We start from the raw sequence: 19530 nt of genomic DNA, 5'->3' as shown, positions 1-19530 counted from the left end.
ATAAATGTGAATGACTTTTCACTTTATGTCCAACGAGCAAAAATGATACTTTTAGCAGAAGATACTAGTGCTAAAAAAAGTTACAGAGAAAGAAGCAGAAGAGTTGGTAAATTATATTTTCTGAAGAATTATTAAGTGGTTCTCAGAAAACAGACTCTCCATAAATTTTGAAGAAAACACTGCATTCAGTTCTGTACAACAGTCACACCACTGATATAGCACATGAGCCTGAAACAGTAAATAGGGTACAATGCTTCAAATTTTTACTTGTACATATTGATGAAAACTTGAACTGAAGAAACATTTACTGAGCTTCTTGAACAATTAAGCTCAGTTACTTTTGCCCTTGTGTAATTGCTAATCTTGAAACAAACTTATCAACTTTCTGACATATTTTGCTTATTTTCACTCAAAAACATATTATAGAATAATTTTCTGGGCAACTTATCACTTATAAAGAAAGTATTGACTGCACATAAGTCAGCAGTAAAAGTAATATATGGTGTTCACCCGTGGATGTCATGAAGGTACCTCATCAAGGAGCTAGGCATTTTAACGACATTTATTACCCTTTGTTAAAGCTGTCAGTGACTCAGAAATGAGTTTAATATGGAGAGAGAGAGAGAGAGAGAGAGAGAGAGAGAGAGAGAGAGAGAGAGAGACAGACAGACTTTTCCCCTGCAATATAAAATTTCGGAAAAGTAGCAAACCACATTTTAAATTGTGATTTTAAATCATTTCTCTTGGACAAATCCTTCTATTCAAATGACAAATTTCTACTTAAAACTGATAGTACAAATAAATAAATAAATAAGTAACACCAACATGTAGTTGCACGAGTAGGACTAAAAATAATAATGTTAGCACTAATCATGTACATATGTCCTGTAAACTGACTGATTTCATATTATTTTGATGCAATAATTGTTCAAATTATCTTTGGAACATATAACTAACCAACCCACCAACATCAATTAGAAGTTCATCTTGTATCCTCCTATGGTCACTCATCTTTAACACCTTCCTATACACAACAACATCACCAGCAAACCAGCTCTACTTGCTGCCTACCCTGTCTGCGAGATCATTTACATACACAGGAAATAAGAACAGAGCAGTCCAATCACACATCCTTGGGGCACTCCTGATAAACCTTTGTTTCTAATAAACACTTGCCATCGAGGACAACATACTGGGTTCTATTACTTAAAAAGTCTTTGAGCCACTCACATATCTGAGAACCTACTCCATATGTTCGTACCTTCATTAACAGCCTGTAGTGGGGCATTGTGTTACACACTTTCCAGGAATCTACAAATATCAAATTTGCCTGTTGCACTTCATGTGCAGTAAGCAACACATCATGTGAGAAAAGGACAAGCTGAGTCTTGCATGAGCGATGCTTTCAAAAATCATGCTGATTCATGAACAAAAGCTTCTTTGTCTCAAGAAAACTTTGAATATGTTAAAGGATTTTGCAGAGAACCAATGTTGGTGATATTGGTCAGTAATTTTGCAGGTCCTGCCCTTCTTATACACAGAAGTCACCGCATTTTTTTTTTCCAGTTATTTGCGACTTTGCACTGGGTTGGAAATTCACGATAAAAGCACGCCAAGCAAATGGTCAATTCCATAGAGTATTCTTTGTCAAACCAATTTGGGGTTCCATCCAGAACTGGCAACTTCCTTGTTTTCAACTGTTTCAGCCGTTTCTCTATGCCGGTTATGCTTATTACCATGTTGTCCATATGGGAGTCTGTCTGGTGATTAAATAACAATATGCTTGTACGATTACTCTGCATGAACAATTTCTTAAATTTGAAATTTAAAATTTTGACTTTTGTTTTGCTACCTTCAATTGCTATGCCAGACTGGCCAATGAGCGAGTGAATGGAAGCCTTAGATCCACTTGGTGATTTTACATAGGACCAGAATTTTCTTGGGTTCTCAGTCAGATCTTTTGCTATGGTGCGACAGTGATAGTGGTTGTATGCTTTGTGCATAGATTTTGGCAGACACATTGTGAGGGACTGCTCAGAAACTTCATAAGACATTCGAACAGTCACCATACCCAACATTAAATTTATTCAGAAGATAGAAAAGATTTAACAGCTACCCTTTCAAGATGTGGTAGTTACAAGATAAGACGAGAACCTTGGCCACAGCATGTATTGAAAACTGACTCTTCATGGACTAATACTTGCACAAACTTTCAAATCCTCACCCAAGATAGAGAAGCGGTGTGATTAATAATGCTCATAATGATGAACACCAATATGCAAGCTACAGAACCTCAGATGTGAGATGCAACAACTGGAATGTTTCTGAGGAACAATGGGTACTTCAACAGTTATACAAGCATAGGAAATGCCACGGAACCTTAGACCCATCAAGACGACAGGTCATAAGAATAAATGTTGAGTACTGCCTTTCTACATTCCCAATGTGACTGGTATAATTGATCATATATGGTGAAAATGCAGAGTAAGGAGTATGTGCAAACCAACTGACCAAGAAGGTCGGAGATCTGAGTCTCAGATCAGGACCCCACTCTCAATGTAGGGAGTATATCACATACCATGCTCGTGAGGAAATGTCTATGTTGCAATGGCTGTACAATTCATCAATACCATGATCATCAGTACTGCAAGTCAGAATTAGCAGAAAAATCAGCTGTGGTGGAGAACATGCTTCTTTTGACCGACCATATAATGAAATACACTGACACACAAGTTCTCATTACACATTGTTTGTTCAGGGAAGCCATTGAAATTCATAAACATGACAACTGACAAGTGTCTCATGACAAACAAATCCCGGACTCTCATGCTGCAACAAACTGCTGTTGCAAGTAACAGCGGAGTATAAGACAGACCATTACAGCCCACATACATTTATTTTTATTCATTTTTTTATTTTACTCATGCTAACAATCAACAGCTCCACCAACATAAGACTGGGTTCTGATCTGTAGGTATTCTCCCCTTGCTTTCATGAACAATGTGTGACTCATGCTGGATGAAGATCATCCATGTGGTGAGGCCGGTGAAGGCAACCCAGTCTACTGCCTTAGAGGTAGGAAGTTGAATCATCAAAGACTAAAGGATGAACACCTTGAAACAAATTACATGCTCCTTCCGGTAGGTGTTGGCAAGATAGGCCTGCACCCTGTCTCGTGAAAAACCTGCAAAAGAGCCTCAAGTAAGCCTCGGATTTTTAGGACCGAGAGGCTCGTTTATAAGACTGCTTTATTCTGATCCCTCTCTTTCATATAATATTATGAAAGAAGGTGTCAAAATATTCTAATTATTTGTGCGTTAGAGAAAAAGACAAAATGTTGGTAATAGTACTGTTTTTAAATCAAACATAACCCTGCTTTGTAATGTTGATTATGATACCAGAGTTTACTGTAAATGAAGCTGAATAACAATCTGCTCCATGATTTTGTTTTGTGTAGCTCTCTTGTAGATATTATTTAAAGAAATGAGTAGGCACCGGTCACAAGCATAAAATTATATCAGATAATGACAAAAATTACATCAAGGTAGGGCTCAGATTTTCCATCAAGTGACATCTATCAACTTTGTTAACAAATAGATAAAAGAATCAAGCCATTTTCCATACTGCACACTGCAGGAAAAAGCAATAGTTAACCGCAGTAAGGCTATTTCACTGGTAAAGCTTTTCATTAATTGGATCTGGTTAAAGCTGCACATGAAGAAAGCAATGGTTAATTTTTTTTTTACTGAACTACTAGATACATGACACTGGACTGGAGCCAAGCACATGAGAAACCAGACCATGGACTCACAGTATTATCAGATGGTATTCATCCAGTGAAAAACAAGAAACAACAGCTTTTATGGCACTGCCATTGGTGAATATTCTAATGGGGAATTTGCAAAAAGCTACATCGACAATGGCCAGGGAAATGCCCTCCATGGAATTTAGTGAGAAGAGTACAAATAAACTCCAGCCATGGGTTCAATTCCAGTCTGTCATCAGTAATGGAGGGTGTATTTTCAAGAATGCCACGCACTTTTGCTGGCAAAATATCAGGCTGATATACACTGGTCGAAGATCCTGAGACAAAAGCCAACAGGCAATACGTCTATTCTCTATCCATTTGATATGTCACATGACCCACTTTCTATTTGGAAATACGAGTTGCATGCAAGAAGGCAGCTTCCAAAATGGCTGTAAGATTGGTAACATAGCCTCAAAGACGTCCCCCCCCCCCCCCCCCCCCCACCCTTCTCCAGCCTCATACAATTTGACCTTAATTTTCTGTTTTCTACCTGTTTTGTTTTAAAAGGATGGTTCCATACCCATGGCCCATCCTGTAAAACTTCTGTAATAGGATGTTGTAATACATGCAGTCAAAAGCTTGCATAAGCAAAGGAAGTTCCAACCACAATTTTACCTATTAATGATAGTGGTGTCAGTCTGAACATTAGTAACAGACTACTGTGTTTGTTTAGTTTTGAGCTCCAGAAGATGAAGGTACCCCAGTCAATGTGGTATACAACAGGAATCAGTAAACAAAGTAATATTTATTCAGTACTTCTTCTTCTTCTTCTTCTTCTTCTTCTTCTTCTTCTTCTTCTTCTTCCTCTTCCTCTTCACTGCCATAATTTGTCTCCACTGCTCAATGGAGCCGGCTGATAACACATTTTTATTTAATAATTTAATCAAAAAGTTACAAATTCATGCCAAATAATCCTTCCTCCACATGTTCCATTCTGCCTGGAAAACTACCCTGAATTAAAAACCTACGTGAGCAGTTTTATTGGAGACACATACCACCACTCACAACACAAGGCAAGGCAAGGCAAGTGATTAGAGCTGACTTTAAGGCATTTATATCTTCCTCAGTGGCTTCCATGATGCACTCAACAGGACTGAGGAGTGTCACCCAAGCACCCTCACCTCCATGAAATATTCTTGAAACCATACCGATTACTAGGATACCATAGAGAGGTGATTATCTTTTCTGAGTAACACTACACCTACAAGGTACTATTATTTGCCAGAGAAACACAATGGAGGCAGAGAAGGTGCTCCGTTTCATTTTATTAGGTGTTAAGACCACACACGAGAGAACACCTCTACCATATGCCTGAATAACACCCTCATGGCAAGCAGACTGTGTCACATCAAATGTTCTCAACACACACTGACTATGCCATTGTGTCTCCAGTCCCAGGGACCTGTACCATTTTTCTGTCATCCAATGGTGATCTTCCTGAACTCACAGTGATTTCTGTATCCTTTGGCGCATTTTCAGCAGGTGTAAAAGGTGGGTAACAGTGGCTTCTGTAATCCACAGTGAGGAAGTTGTTCAGGTTGGCACATATGTTCAGTGGTGGTTGCCGTCCAACACTGAACTGGTAAGTGCATCTGCTGCACTTACCTTTACATTATTAAAACACAATATAGCCAATGGCAATCCCCAGGTTCAATGTCTCATTGGTCACAGCAGTTTACTCTACTGGTATGAAAGGGCATTAAAACACCAATGTGTACATTACTCAGTAATGCTTATGGCAACTGGGATCTGATTCAATTTGTCTTGGTAATCCTGCACACAAATATTATACTACTGAACAGTAGAAGGTCTGAAAAATTTCAATTGCATGGTGCAGCAAGTTATCCTGTTCCCTGTGGCAGTAACAGCCAGCTCTAAACCAATCTTTCAGGAGTAAACATTCTACATATTTGACTTTGGATGGCATGTTACTTCAAATATTTATAAATGTTACTGAGGAATTATGAATGTTTGTTTTTGAGAGACTTGACCACTGTCTTATGCCTTTAAAAAAATAAAAATAAACAATGGCAGGGATGGAGTTGGATGGCAGGGAGGAGGAGGAGGAGGAGAAATAAAGTCAAATTTTCTAGGTTTTATATTTCGATGTTTTGCTCCACTCAGTTATCTTGTAAACCTTTTTCACAAATTTTGTAGATATTAGTACAAAGTATCTGTAACATCTTAATATGTGGTTTACGATTTATTATTCCATTTCAGTAGTCATTTCTCTCAATATCCACCTCACAAAATGACTAACTGTTTCTTTTCAAACTATTCACTTGGGCTCATGAACCCTGACACTATTTCTGTACACTAATTACAACAATTGAACAAAATTTTAAAGGCAGCTCAATGTGATTTAAATTATTCTGGAAAGTCAAATGTCTGCTCCTTCCTACGTAATTCATTTGTTAATACTTTTTTTTCTCTTTTAGTCTACAACTGATTGTAAATCATTTCTCTATCACTCCTGTATTCTGTATCCCCCCTCCCGGTATGTGTAACACCAGAGTTTATCGCCTCCACAATTCCTGTAATAGTTCATCCAACACTACGAAACTTTATAGGGATAACTAACAACCTTGATCTGTCCATTCTTAGTCCTGTTCATACATGAGATGTTTAGAAAATGTAAAATAACTAGGGCCACAGCATGCAACTTCTGTGGAAGCTTTTGTAAATGTATTCCATTCTTATGACTCAGTCTAATCTTAAATCATGCATTAAATGTTGAATCGGTTGCTTTACTCTCCATATTTTGTTATTTGTGATATTTCACTGTTTGCAAACTAAATTGTTGCAAAAGGTACACACTGAGAGCAGCATTAAACATAGAAAGAATATGAAATACTTACTTGTTCAGTGGGTGTGTAGTTGGGCTGCTTAATTATGTGAACTTTGTCCAAGAAGCTGAGGAAGAAAAAAAAAAAGAAAAAAAAAGAACAGTGTTAGTTATAACATCAATGTACCACAACCTGGTAAGATAGCTCTTTTCTTTTAGAATTTTCCAATAAAGCAGTAATGTACACTATACAATACTGAATAACATCACAGGAATCAGCTAAAAAACAGTAATTATTTAATAAATCAATTAACATCTTTATGGAGTAATAGCAACAGTACTATTCTTCTCCAAATGGAATGGGTTATCAAGACAATTGTCACTAACTCCTTGAATACGCACGTATATGTTGCCTGTAGGTGATAATTTAACTACCTGCAATCAATGCGTTCTACCTAAGCGATGGGCAAAAAAAAAAAAAAAAAAAAAAAAAAAAAAAAAAAAAAAAAAAAAAAGTAACTCCACGATCATGCCACAGGACTGCACAATCCTGACTGGCGGCTGCTGTGTCATTCTCTGACATAAGGCATCATGTGGATGAGGTACGGAGGGGCATGCTATCAGTACACTCCTCTCCTGGCTGCTGTCAGCCTTCCAAACCTTTTGAGCAGCTTACTCCCATTTAAGTGTCTCTTCAATTGTCCTCACACAGTTGAATGGACCCTCTTCCAGTCCTCCCACCAAGGAAAGGTTCCTGGCACTTCTGTGAATTGAATCTGGGTCTTACGAATGGTAGACAGACATGCTGACAACTCGGCTATGAAGGTGGACCCTAACAGATGAGTAGCACTATGAAATTATGTCATAAGAAATTAGCAGATGTAAATAACCAAAAACTGTTAATATGATTTTCTTGCTTCCACACCCAGCAGTTAAGCATATGGAAAATGTTGCTGAATTTAGTTGTTTGAAAAGTACACAAAAAAAATTTTATATTCAAATTATGATCAGCAGAAAGTCTGGGGTATTCTATCTATTCACTGCCTCCTGAACAAGCACTACATCAAATGTTGGTGTTAAGTCAATTTGTTGAACAGAACATGTTCTGAATGAAATTAAGGGACAGTCCTTTGCAAAGATCCACTGAACTCCTTGAAAAAGTTTGTTGCAAATTACTTCTGCTTCTGTCTCTCTAACCAGATTAGTTATAACACTTGGCTCTGCAAATAAATACAAAATCTGCTTGATGCATGTTAAGAGGAAAGTTGTTCTCATACATAAGGAATAACATTATCATTTCCTTCTGTCAGCGAACCGTATGGAAAATTAAGTTAGCATATTGCCTCAGTGCATGAGACACACACAAAATGAGACAAAATAATGGCCCTATCACCATACATTTTACATTTCATGAAATAAATAGATGCAATAAAACTGAAGTTCATAGCTGTTAAGTCTCCCTCTGCCACATGAACAGTTTCCAAATATTACCCAAATTCATTCCACATCAAATAAAAACATCTTCAGTCACTAAGTTCATTGCAACTGTAATACATTTCTTTAGCACATCCAACATTTTTGCTGTTGGTGATTTATGAATAGAATATTTGTTGAACATATACTTGGGAAGAATGTGAAATGGTTAGTGCTGTAGGACCAGGTCCCCATTCCATGTCTGACCTGGTCACAGTTGAACCAGATATTCATTGAAGAATATCTCTGTGTCAATTGGATGGAACAACATCCTGTTGGAATATGAAGTTGAGTTCCCCAGCAATGCAGAAAATTTTGCATCTACAACCATGTTTTCACAAAAAATACTAAGATCAATAAACCCTTTCAACTGACATTGCACTAAATCATTCAGTTTTGGTTAGCTGATTTCATACTTGAGGATTCAAAAGTCCTCAAAATGAGGACACTGTCGAAAGTGACTAGTCTGTTATTTGCACCCAGCAACCTATAGAAGATGATGATGGTATGGTTTATCAATAAACAACATCTCCCCACATGGCAGATATATTTTTGCATAAGTTCTCTGCTTGTTTGCAGTGTTCCAATACACAAGACAATACAAGCTACTTTCTCTTCCAATACATGTGGTGAATCTGGGCTTTTTTTACCTCTGCACAGTGCGGCATCGAAGGCAGTGCACTGTAATAGACGCAACTAAGGTGGTTTCTCTGGGGGGAAAAAAACCCCTTCACTAGTTCCTTTCACAGTGCAAACTGTACCAACCTTGGAACAAGCTAGGTTATTTTTGATTCCCTGTTGATTTGGCTCCTCACACTGAGAATGTCATTAAAGCACGTGAACATACATTGAACATCATGAGGTCAGTGACAAAACTGTTGGGGAGCTCACTCCATAGTTCTTCTCACTTAATACCTGACTGTTCACATGTAGACTGCATATACATGTCTATCACAAAACCTCCAACAAGTACCTACAATTTCTGGGCCAAATGCAGTACAAAAGTATCTGCATCTGCTTTGGAGATTTGATTTTTTCTACCACAATGACAAATATTAATCATTCACTGCTGAAACAGTGGTGAATGATGACATAAATTGATAACTTTGGAGCTCAGAGAGAATGCAGCTACCTGTGAACAGAAGATGCACTATAAACATCTACAAAACAAAATTCACCAAAACAGGATTCTGCTGAGGGTTCTTCATCATTGTCTTTGTACCTGCCAAAATCTTCAAGTAAGATATTTACATTGTTCCAGCAACATAAAACAATACGAACAGTTCTCATCTACATGTTGCCAAGGAGAAAACTGGGCACGTTAATCACAAATCAACACAGGTGGCTCAAAAATGGAAATGGGAAATCACATTGCATCTGCTATCTTCAGTCCACGCACTACAGAATAATGAAAACTGCAACAATCAGAAAATATTTCCAGATTTCTAGCCGAAAAGATTTCCTGTTGTTGAGAAAAATAATGTTCCTGAAAATCTCCAGGGAGCTAAGAACTACAGACTCAACAAGGTGTCTTTAACTCAATCTGATTTCAGAATTGGCAACAGAAGGGTAAGTAAATGAATCATATATTTTTAAAGAGGCTAAAGTCAATCGACACACATTTGTGGGAAATCGAAAAAACGAATTTAATTCTGTAATAATTTTATATAGGCATTTCACTTAAATTATGTTGTATGATACAAGTGTGATTGTCACATGAGACACTGAATTTCTAATGATATTTTGGTAATGTAATTAATCATTAAAAGGTGCAAACTGATCCCTTTAAAAAATGCTGTAGAAGATACTGAAATAGATACTCCACTTTATTCCCATTAACATACACCGATGAGCCAAAACATTAGGACATTCTGCTTAATAACTTGTTTTTGTCTGTCTTTGCACTGAAATACATCATGGATTCTGCATGTAAGAAATTCGACAGTTGGTTGGTACACTTGTGGAGGTATGTGGCATTAGAGGTCTAAGCAGAGGTCACGTAATTTGCATAAATAACAGGCCACTGATTTGCATACGCGGTCATTGCGCCCGATAGCGATCCAGGTGGGTTCCACAGGATTTGAATCAGGTGAATCTGGTCGTCGAGACATCTACTCGAGTTCACTAGAATACTCCTCAAACCACTGTAGCATGGTTCTGAATCCGAGCCATGGATAACTATACTGCTGAAAAATGACATCACCGCTGGGAAAATCATCAAGCACGAAGAGATGCTGGTGGTTCATAACTGTCAGCGTGTCTTCGAATACTATCGCAGGTCCCACGACAAGCGCAAGAGGATGTCTCCCATAGCATAATACTGCTCCCACCAGATTGTGCCTGTGGCGCACTGCTCGTTTTGAGACGCCATTCACCTAGATGACGGCGTTTGTGGAGACAACCAGTGACCTAGTGCAGCAAAAATGTGATTAGCCCAAAGAGCCGACACATTTCCATCGATCAACGGTCGCATACAACGGTCCCATGCCCACTGCAATCGTAATTAACGATGTTGTTGGGTCAACATGTTAACACATAGGGGTGCGGGACCAAACTACAAGATCATCAGTCACTTGGTCCTAAAAAAAAAAAAAAATGACAAGTGCATGAATAAAACAGACAACACATATAACACAAAACATAAAGAAACGAAAAACCACAAGAACAAAGGAAAGGCAACGAACACCAGAAGGAACAAAAGAGGACAAAAAAACAACAGAGAGATGCTAGAAACAGAAGAGAGTAAAAACAAGAAAGCAGATTACCATGGCTGGCCAACCACGAGAATAAAAAGGAGCCAGCCCTCTGCAACACATTAAAACCTCCACCCTAAAACTACTAGGGTGAAGGACACAGAGGGACAAAGGACATGGGCTAAAACTTAGATCAAATGGTAAAACCTACCCTCACGAATAAAACGTACAACTAAATCAGCCAATGAGGTGTTTTCAGATAAAATGAGTGGCAACGAGTCAGGTAACCCAAGATTTCGTCGCTGGGCAGTCAAAGTGGGGCAGTGCACCAGAATATGAGCTGTCAACCGGGCACCCCACCGACACTGAGGCAGGTCTTCACGCCGGGTCGCCCAAGCGTGGCCAATGCAGAGCCGGCAGAGGACAACTGATTCTGTGCCAGAGGCCCGCATAGAAGACTTCCACACCTTCGTAATCTCCTTAATGGCACCCAGTTTGTTGTGCGTAGTGAGACTACTATGCCTTTCCGTCTCCCAAAGCCAAAAAATCCTGTGTCAGAAGTCAGAACGCAGGTCAGGTTCAGAGATGCCCATCTCCAACAGCAGTTTCCACGTAGCCTGTCTGGCCAGCCTGCCAGGGATGCCGACATGTCCTGGGGTCCACACAAACACCACTGAACAACAAGACCTGTCCGGGGCATAGATGGACTCCTGGATGGATGCTAACAACAGATGGTGAGGGTAGCACTGGTCGATAGCTTGTAGGCCGCTCAAGGAGTCAGCACACAGAAGAAACGATTCCTCGGGGCATGAATGGATACACTAAAATGCAAGAGATATGGCCACCAGCTCTGCAGTGAATACACTGCAGCCATCGGGCATGGAATGCTGTTCAATATGGCCTCTGTGGACAAAGGCGAAGCCAACATTACCATCAGCCATCGAGCCGTCAGTGTAAACCACTTCAGAGCCCCGGAATACTTCAAGAATCGAGAGGAAGTGACAGTGGAGAGCCACAGAGTTAAGGGAGTCCTTATGGCCATGCGAAAGATCCAGGGAAAGCTTTGGTCTACAGCTACACCACGGATGTGTACATGAATGGACATCGAGGAAAGGTGGTGAAGGGAAGGACTCCAGTTCAGACAGAAGCAATCGTATGCGCACAATCGTTAGCCCTGACCTGGGCCGCCTATGTGGGAGGTGAACTGCCGTGTTTGTGAAAAGAAGACGGTAATGAGGATGTTCAGGAGAGCTACTAATGTGTGCAACGTAACTGGCGAGCAGTTGTGCATGTCTGATCTTCAATGGAGGGATTCCAACCTCCAACTGTACGCTTGTCACCTGATTTGTCCTGAAAGATCCTGTCACTCGTTGAACTCCGCAATGGTGCAATGGGTCAAGCAAAGGCAATGCTAAGGGTGCCGCCGAACCATAAATCACACTCCCATAATCAAGGAGGGAATGAACAAGGCCTCTGTAGAGCTGCAGCAGCGTGGAGCCATCTGCACTCCAGTTAGTGTTGCTCAGGCAGCGGAGGGCACTGAGGTGCTGCCAACACTTCCGTTTAAGCTGACGAAGACGAGGAAGCCAAGTCAAATGAGTGTCTAAAACCAGAACTAAGAGAGCCCATGACTGCGCCTTGCGGATGGCTCAAAGTAGGCAACACTTAGCAACACCAGTGCTGGAGCAGCAGTACGAAATGCAGAAGTCGTCTGCATACAGAGAAGGTAACCAAGGGTCTGACAGCTGCTGTCAGACCGTTAATGGCCTCTAAAAATAAAGAGACACTCAAAACAGAGTCCTGAAGGACTCCATTCCCATGGATATGGATGGAACTATGGGAGGCACCAACTTGGACATGGAAAGTACGGAGCGACAGGAAGTTTTGGATAAAAATCGGGAGCGGGTCCCGGAGACCCCACTCATACAATGTGGCAAGGATATGCTGTCACCAGGTCGTGTCGTATTCTTTACGTAAGTCAAAAAAGACAGCAACCAGGTGTTGGCATCTGGATAAGGCTGTTCGGATGACAGACTCTAGGGACAAAAGATTATCAGTGGTAGAGCGACCCAGGCGGAAGCTGCCCTGACATGGAACCAGTAGGCCATATGACTCCAGGACCCAACCCAACCCAAGCACCGACACACCATACGTTCCACCAGCTTACAAAGAACGTTTGTGAGGCTGATGGGCCAATAGCTTTCCACATCAAGCGGGATTTTACCAGGTTTGAGCACCAGAATGATGGTGCTCTCTGGCCACTGCAATGAAAAGACACCATTGCACCAGATCTGGTTGAAGATGACGAGGATATGTCGCTTGTAGTCAGATGAGAGATGTTTAATCATCTGCCTCTGGATCCCATCAGGCCCAGGAGCTGTGTCGGGGCAATGTGCAAGGGCAACAAGAAGCTCCCACTCTCTAAATGGGGTGTTATAGGATTCACTGTGGCGTGTAGTGAATGAAAGGACTTTCCCTTCCAGTCGCCGTTTGAGAGTGCGAAAGGCTGGGGGGTAATTCTCCAATGCAGAGGCTCAAGCAAAGTGTTCGGCAATCGCATTTGCGACGGTAGATAACAGGCTATTTATCGTAACACCGGGAACACTTGTGGGGGGTCTGGTACCTGAAAAGACATCTCACCTTAGTCCAGACTTGGGAAGGTGACGTATGGCACCTAATGGTTGAGACATATCTTTCCCAACACTCCTACTTCCGTTGTTTGGTAAGTTGGCGAACGTGGGCAAGGAGCTGCTAAAAGGCTTTGAGATGGTCCAGCGAAGGGTGCTGCTTATGGCCCTGTAGACCTCGCTGAAGCTCCTTAATTGCTTCAGCGACTTCCAGCGAGCACCCAGGGACTGCCTTATGCCGGGGGCACCCTGAAGAGCGAGGGCTCGCATTTACTGCCACAGAAACAATTGTTGTAGTCACCTGCTCAAACATGACGTCGGTGTTACTGTGTGGGGGAGATTCAACGGTGACAGCAGGGGTGAAAGTTTCTCAGACTGCCTTGTTTAAAGCCCATCTAGGCAGGCATCCGTTGCCCTGACACCGGGGCAGTGAAATGAAGACGGGAAAATGCTCAATACCACACAGGTCGTCATGTGCTCTCCAGTGGATAGATGGGGCAAGTCCTGGGCTTCAAATTGATAAATCAATGGCTAAGTAACTACCATGAGCCACACTGAAATGTGTGCCGACCCCAGCGTTTAAGAGACAGATGTTGAACTGAGACAGTAAAGTTTCGACATCTCTGCCTCTGCCAGTAAGCACGGTGCCACCCCACAAGGGGTTATGGGCGTTAAAATCTCCCAAAAGGAGGAAAGGTTTAGGGAGTTGATCAATCAGTGCAGCTAATACATTCAGGGTACTGTACCATCTGGAGGAAGATATACATTGCAGACAGTTATTTCCTGCATCGTCCTTATTCTGACAGCAACAGCTTCAAGAGGGGTTTGAAGGGGCACAGTTCCACTACAGACTGAGTTTAGGACACAAATGCAAACTCCACCTGACACTCTATTACAGTCGCTACGATTCCTGTAATATCCCTTATAGCCGCGGAGGGCAGGGGGCCCACATTGCTGGGAACCGGGTTTCCTGGAGGGCAATACAGAAAGCAGGTGTAAAGCTTAACAGTTGCTGCAGCTCAGCCAGGCGGTGGAAAAAACCGCCACAATTCCACTGGAGGATGACGTCATCGTGAGACTGGGAAGGCGTAGAACATTCAGTGAGGCAGTTACCACCTCAGAGTCACCTGCTGCCATCAACTTTTTGCCTGTGTGTCTTAGGGTCTGGCAAGATCTAGGTCCTCAGCGGATGCCTGAATCTCCACCAAATCTTCAGACGCAGAGCTTGTAGGTACGGGTGGTGTGGGTGCCACCGCAATTTCCTTGGTCTTAGGGGTCTCCTTTTTATATTTCTCTCGCTGCTCCTTGGGTTCCCTGGCAGGAAGGACTTCACTGGCTCAGTCTCTGGGACTGAGTATGAGCGTGAAGCCCTACGGCCATCTGCTTTTGAGCTCTTCAACAACTGGTGGGTGTCATCTTTCCCAGTAGCAAAAACCTGGGAAGGGAGTGACCCAAGGGACCCCATTCTAGGGAGAGAAGCCGAAGAAGACTTACGCTTCTCCTGCTTAGAAGTGGAGACGGGCGTCCCTGATGGTTGCGGGGGGAGTCGCTCCCGAAATAGGTAGTGCGGGAGCAACAGAGAGGGGGCAGGCGTAGTCTTCTGGCTCTACAAATGACTAGGGTTGGCGGTGCGATGGTGCCAGAACTGTTGTTGCGGCGGTGTACGACGATGTCATACGTACAGGATGCAAGTTTCAAATTTTCTCTTAGAATCAGTGTAGGTCAGTCGGTCCAGAGTCTTGTACTCCATGATTTTCCTTTCTTTTTGAGGAATCCTGCACTCTGACGAGAAAGGTGAATGGTGCTCTCCACAGTTGACACAGATGGGAGGTAGGGCAAGTGGAGTATTAGGATATAACGAGCGTCCACAATCTCGACACGTGATGCTGGAAGTACAGCAGGGAAGACATATGGCCAAACTTCCAGCACTTAAAGCACAGCATTGGGGGAGGAATATATGGCTGGGCGTCACAGCGGTAGAGCATCACCTTGACCTTCTCCGGCAATGTATCACCCTCGAAGGCCAAGAAGAAGGCACCAGTGGCAACCTGATTATCCCCCGGACCCTGGTGGACAATCCAGGCAAAATGTACACCTCGCCACTCTAAATTGGCGCGCAGCTCATCGTCAAGACTGCAGAAGAAGGTCCCTGTGAAATATGATACCCCGGACCATATTTAAGCTGTTATGGGGCGTGATGGTTACAGAAACATCCCCCAGCTGGTCACAAGCCAGTAACGTCCGTTACTGGGCAGAAAATGCTGTTTTGATCAAGACTGACCCAGATCTCATTTTTGACAATCCCTCCACCTCCCCAAACTTGTTCTCTAAATGCTTAACAAAAAAACTGAGGCTTCATTGTCATGAAAGATTCCCCACCAGCTCTCAATCATACAAGGTACTGGGGCGAATAAGATCCGCTGCCATCCTTACCCTAATGTTCCTTCCATGGTGTGGCCAGGGAGGGGAACGCTTAGAGACAGCTGGTGTTCCACCACCAGCAAGAGATGATGGACTACGCTTCATCGCGTGTCATCCGCCCTGATGCCACCCACTCCGACCAGAGGTCCTCCCTACGGGCACCACCCAGCTGCACCAAAGGCCACCTGAGAGGATGGCCATTGCCGGGAATCCCGATGACCCAGGGGGATGGCCATCTACTCCTTGGCATACAAAGGGAGAGGCATCAGCAGAGTGATCCCTGTGTTGTCAGGGGGCTACAACCAACAGGGTACATGGCGGCCGCACCACAATGGACTGGCTACCGTGCTGGATATCAGGTGCAAAGAAGAGCATGATCATCATTGACACAGAAAGCGACACTGCATAGTGCATGGTGGAAAACGCACCCAGGAAGGTGTTCTTGACCAAGAGATGATGAATGATCAGGACTCAAATGCGACAACGAGAAAGTGGGCTTAAGATCTCAATGCACAAGGGACACGATGCACCATGTAAGGCGCCCTTCCCCAATTGGGGAAATTTTGAATACTGGAGGTCAAACACTACAGGCAACCATCACACAAGGGCGGAAACGTGTGAAACTCCTTTCAGTCGCATCTTACGACAGGCAGGAATACCTCGGGCCTATTCTTATTCCCGGACCCGCAGGGGGGACATAGGGGTGTTCAACGAAGTACAATGAATGATGTGCTCCTAAACACTTGGAAATGCACTAGCATTGTGCTCTTTTGGCAGGGATGCCACAGATCGCCGTCTATCCAACTTTACTGAGCAGACAAGGCTCCGAATCCCACGTTCTGTAAAGAGTCGTTGACGTCCAACCATTTAGTGCCTAGTGGTGGTTTCACTGTCCTGCCTCTATCCGTACTCGCTCAAGATAGCACGTTAGCATTCGACCAGCTCTGCCGTTTTTAGATACTCGTTCACAGGCTCTGCTTCATAATAATCTGCTCTTTGTCGAAGACCATTATCTCAATGGATTTCCTCATTTGCAAGCCATATCTTCGTTAGGGTGATCCCCATCTCTTTCTGCTCAACTTACATATTGCTGTTACCGTGCCACACGCCCGCAGTGCCATCAGGGGGCATCCAACGTCGCAGTGGGCAGTGGTCGCGATTTTTTTGGCTTGATCAGCATAATGTTGATTGTATACAATACTACAGAACCCAGCAAAGATTCGTAATTGCTAAATATGTATGTAAATTGGATGTACGTCCTAATCTCCTGCCTCCCTCTCACCTCCCCCCCTCATATCGTACTCCCCACCCTATGTCCATTTCCTCCCTTTTCCCACCCCATGTTCACATACTCTCCCCCATCTTGTGTCTCTGACACTGAGCTTTGTTCATCAGTATTGCCGCTAGGCTGTAAAGTGCAACTCATTGTGAAGTTAATGCCGACTTGGCTTGTTATTGTTTCGTTTTTTATATTGTCAAGTTCAAGTGAACAACGTGCAGCTGCGAAAATTTGTTTCCTGCTCGGTAAAAATGCTGCTGAATCTGTTTTAAGGTTGAAAACAGCTTACCAAGGTGACACTATGGGAAAACTCAAGTGTCAGAGTGGTTTGCTCGATTTAAAAATGGCGGCATGTCGACTGGTCACAAACCTCGTTCTGGACGTCCATCAACTGCCCGAATCGACAAAAATATTGAATAATTCGAGAGCTTGTGATCACAGACCGTCGACAGACAATTTACCAACTGTCAGAGATTAGTGGGTTATCTTGGATCTCGGTTCAACGAATTGTAACGGAAGAATTGGGAATGAAAAGGGTTGCTGTCAAGTTTATTCCTCACGTTCTGACTGAAAATCAGAAGGGACGTTCTTTGAAACAATGGCTTGAAACTGATCCAGATTTTCTGCCAAAGATTATTACTGGTGATGAGGTCGTGGTGCTATGGTTATGACCCAGATGCAATGCAACAATCAACCCAATGGAAGACGTCATCTTCACCCCGTCTAAAAAAAGTCTAAGTCACATCAAACATCAAAACAATGATGATTTGATTTTTTGATGCTAAGGACGTAGTGAGGGAGGAGCTGTCAGCCACTTCTAAAGATAAATACAAAAAATGTTTTGCACAGTGGATACACCGGTGGGACCAATGTATTAGTTGTAATGGAGAGTATTTTGCAGGGGTATGGTTGTTTTGTAAATAGTTTGAAAATATATAGTGTAGCTTTCAAAATTTTATTCCTTTTTTTTGGACACCCTATTTATTTAGTAGAACCGCTCAAAAATTTATGTGTAAAGAAGATAACCACACGTTTTGAAGGGACATGCAGTTAATAATTTTCTTTGTAATTTTGTGAATATTAAGCTATCAGAAGAAGATTAAAAACAGCAGTTAGCATAGGCACGAATAACATTAAGCAGTATAATCGTTATTGTCCGAACAGTGTACAGATTACGTTTTTATGGTCTTCCTTGTGAACAGGACCTATGAAACTATTTTTTCAAGTTTGCTTATAACTATAACTAACCTCAAAAAGTTTTAGAAAATTCGTAATTTTTACCACAGGTTATTGTGTTGCCTTAAAAGAAATCTCGTTCTGTGTGCTTGCTTCAATTCCTAAAGGGAATCAGTAACTTTTTTAGCTCTACAGAAATGAAAGACAATCCGCAGGCTTTGTTTAAATTATTTGTTAAACTGTTTTGTCCGATGTCCAGAGGCAGCAAACGCAAAAGGGTAGGGGTCTAATACACTCCAGCGACTGGCAGAGAAGGTTGGGAAGACCAGTCTTGTGCATGGACTTTCAACAAAGCTCACAATTTGCAGCAGTGTTCCCATAACTGATAGTGGCCCTTGGTTCTGAGACGAGTGGAAGGACTGAACCAGGCACTTCGAAAGTTCTATGACAAGCTAGGCTGAGTCTTCCTGGATTTGCGCCACAGGGTTGACAGAACTGTACGGTGCCACTAAATGGGCTGTTATTCAGATAGCTAACTGTGTCTGGGGTGCTCATGTGTGTAGATTAGGAGACTCTCCATCCAATCCAGATAACAATAGCTGTAGGAAACCCTCAAGTATCAGTCTAAGATCGACAGAAAAGCTTCCCTCACGTGAGAGTATTTAAATCCTAATGGTTAACTGCCGAAGCAACCACAACAAAGTGTCTGAGTTCGAAGCGCTCCAAGAAAGCGGTAAGCTCACATAATATTAGTTACAGAAAAATCTTGAACTCGAAGCAGTGAGATTTTCGGGGAAAATTCAAGCGTATACCAAAAGAACAGGCAAATGGGAAATTGAGCTGGTGTATTTGACGCAGCAGCAAGAAATTGAAATTGAACAATATAGAAACTGAAGCTGCCTTTGACACGCTTTGAACAAGACTCAGTATCAGGGGTGAGCATAAAACGATAACTGGATCCTTCCATCGCCCACCAGACTCATCCTCTGATGTAACTGAAAACTTTTGAGAAAACCCCAGTTTGCTTGTTCATAAATTCCTCAATCACACTGTAATCCTCGGTGGAGACATTAATCATCCAACAATCAATTGGGAAAATCAAAGTTTTGTGAGGGATGAGCATGCTAAAGTATCCTGTGACATTACTAAACGACTTCTTTGAAAACTACCTAGAACAGATACTTCGGAACCCCACTCATGATGGAAATATATTCGATCTAATGGCACCAAACAGACATGACTCTTTGGGGAAGTCCATATCGAAACTA

General features: G+C 42.3%; 1 protein-coding gene across 1 annotated transcript in view; it reads right to left on the bottom strand.

Moving 5' to 3' along the window:
• Nucleotides 1–19530, bottom strand: part of LOC126092548 (guanine nucleotide-binding protein G(s) subunit alpha) — a 409638-nt gene that overhangs the window by 84323 nt on the left and 305785 nt on the right. Inside the window, exon 7 of the mRNA XM_049908206.1 lies at nucleotides 6667–6721. Within this exon, the coding sequence (XP_049764163.1) occupies nucleotides 6667–6721 (55 nt within the window). The remainder of the gene's footprint in view (nucleotides 1–6666; nucleotides 6722–19530) is intronic.

Source organism: Schistocerca cancellata, chromosome 7 (assembly GCF_023864275.1).
Source record: "Schistocerca cancellata isolate TAMUIC-IGC-003103 chromosome 7, iqSchCanc2.1, whole genome shotgun sequence".
NCBI lineage: Eukaryota > Metazoa > Arthropoda > Insecta > Orthoptera > Acrididae > Schistocerca > Schistocerca cancellata.
This window is presented reverse-complemented; position numbering and strand designations above follow the sequence as displayed.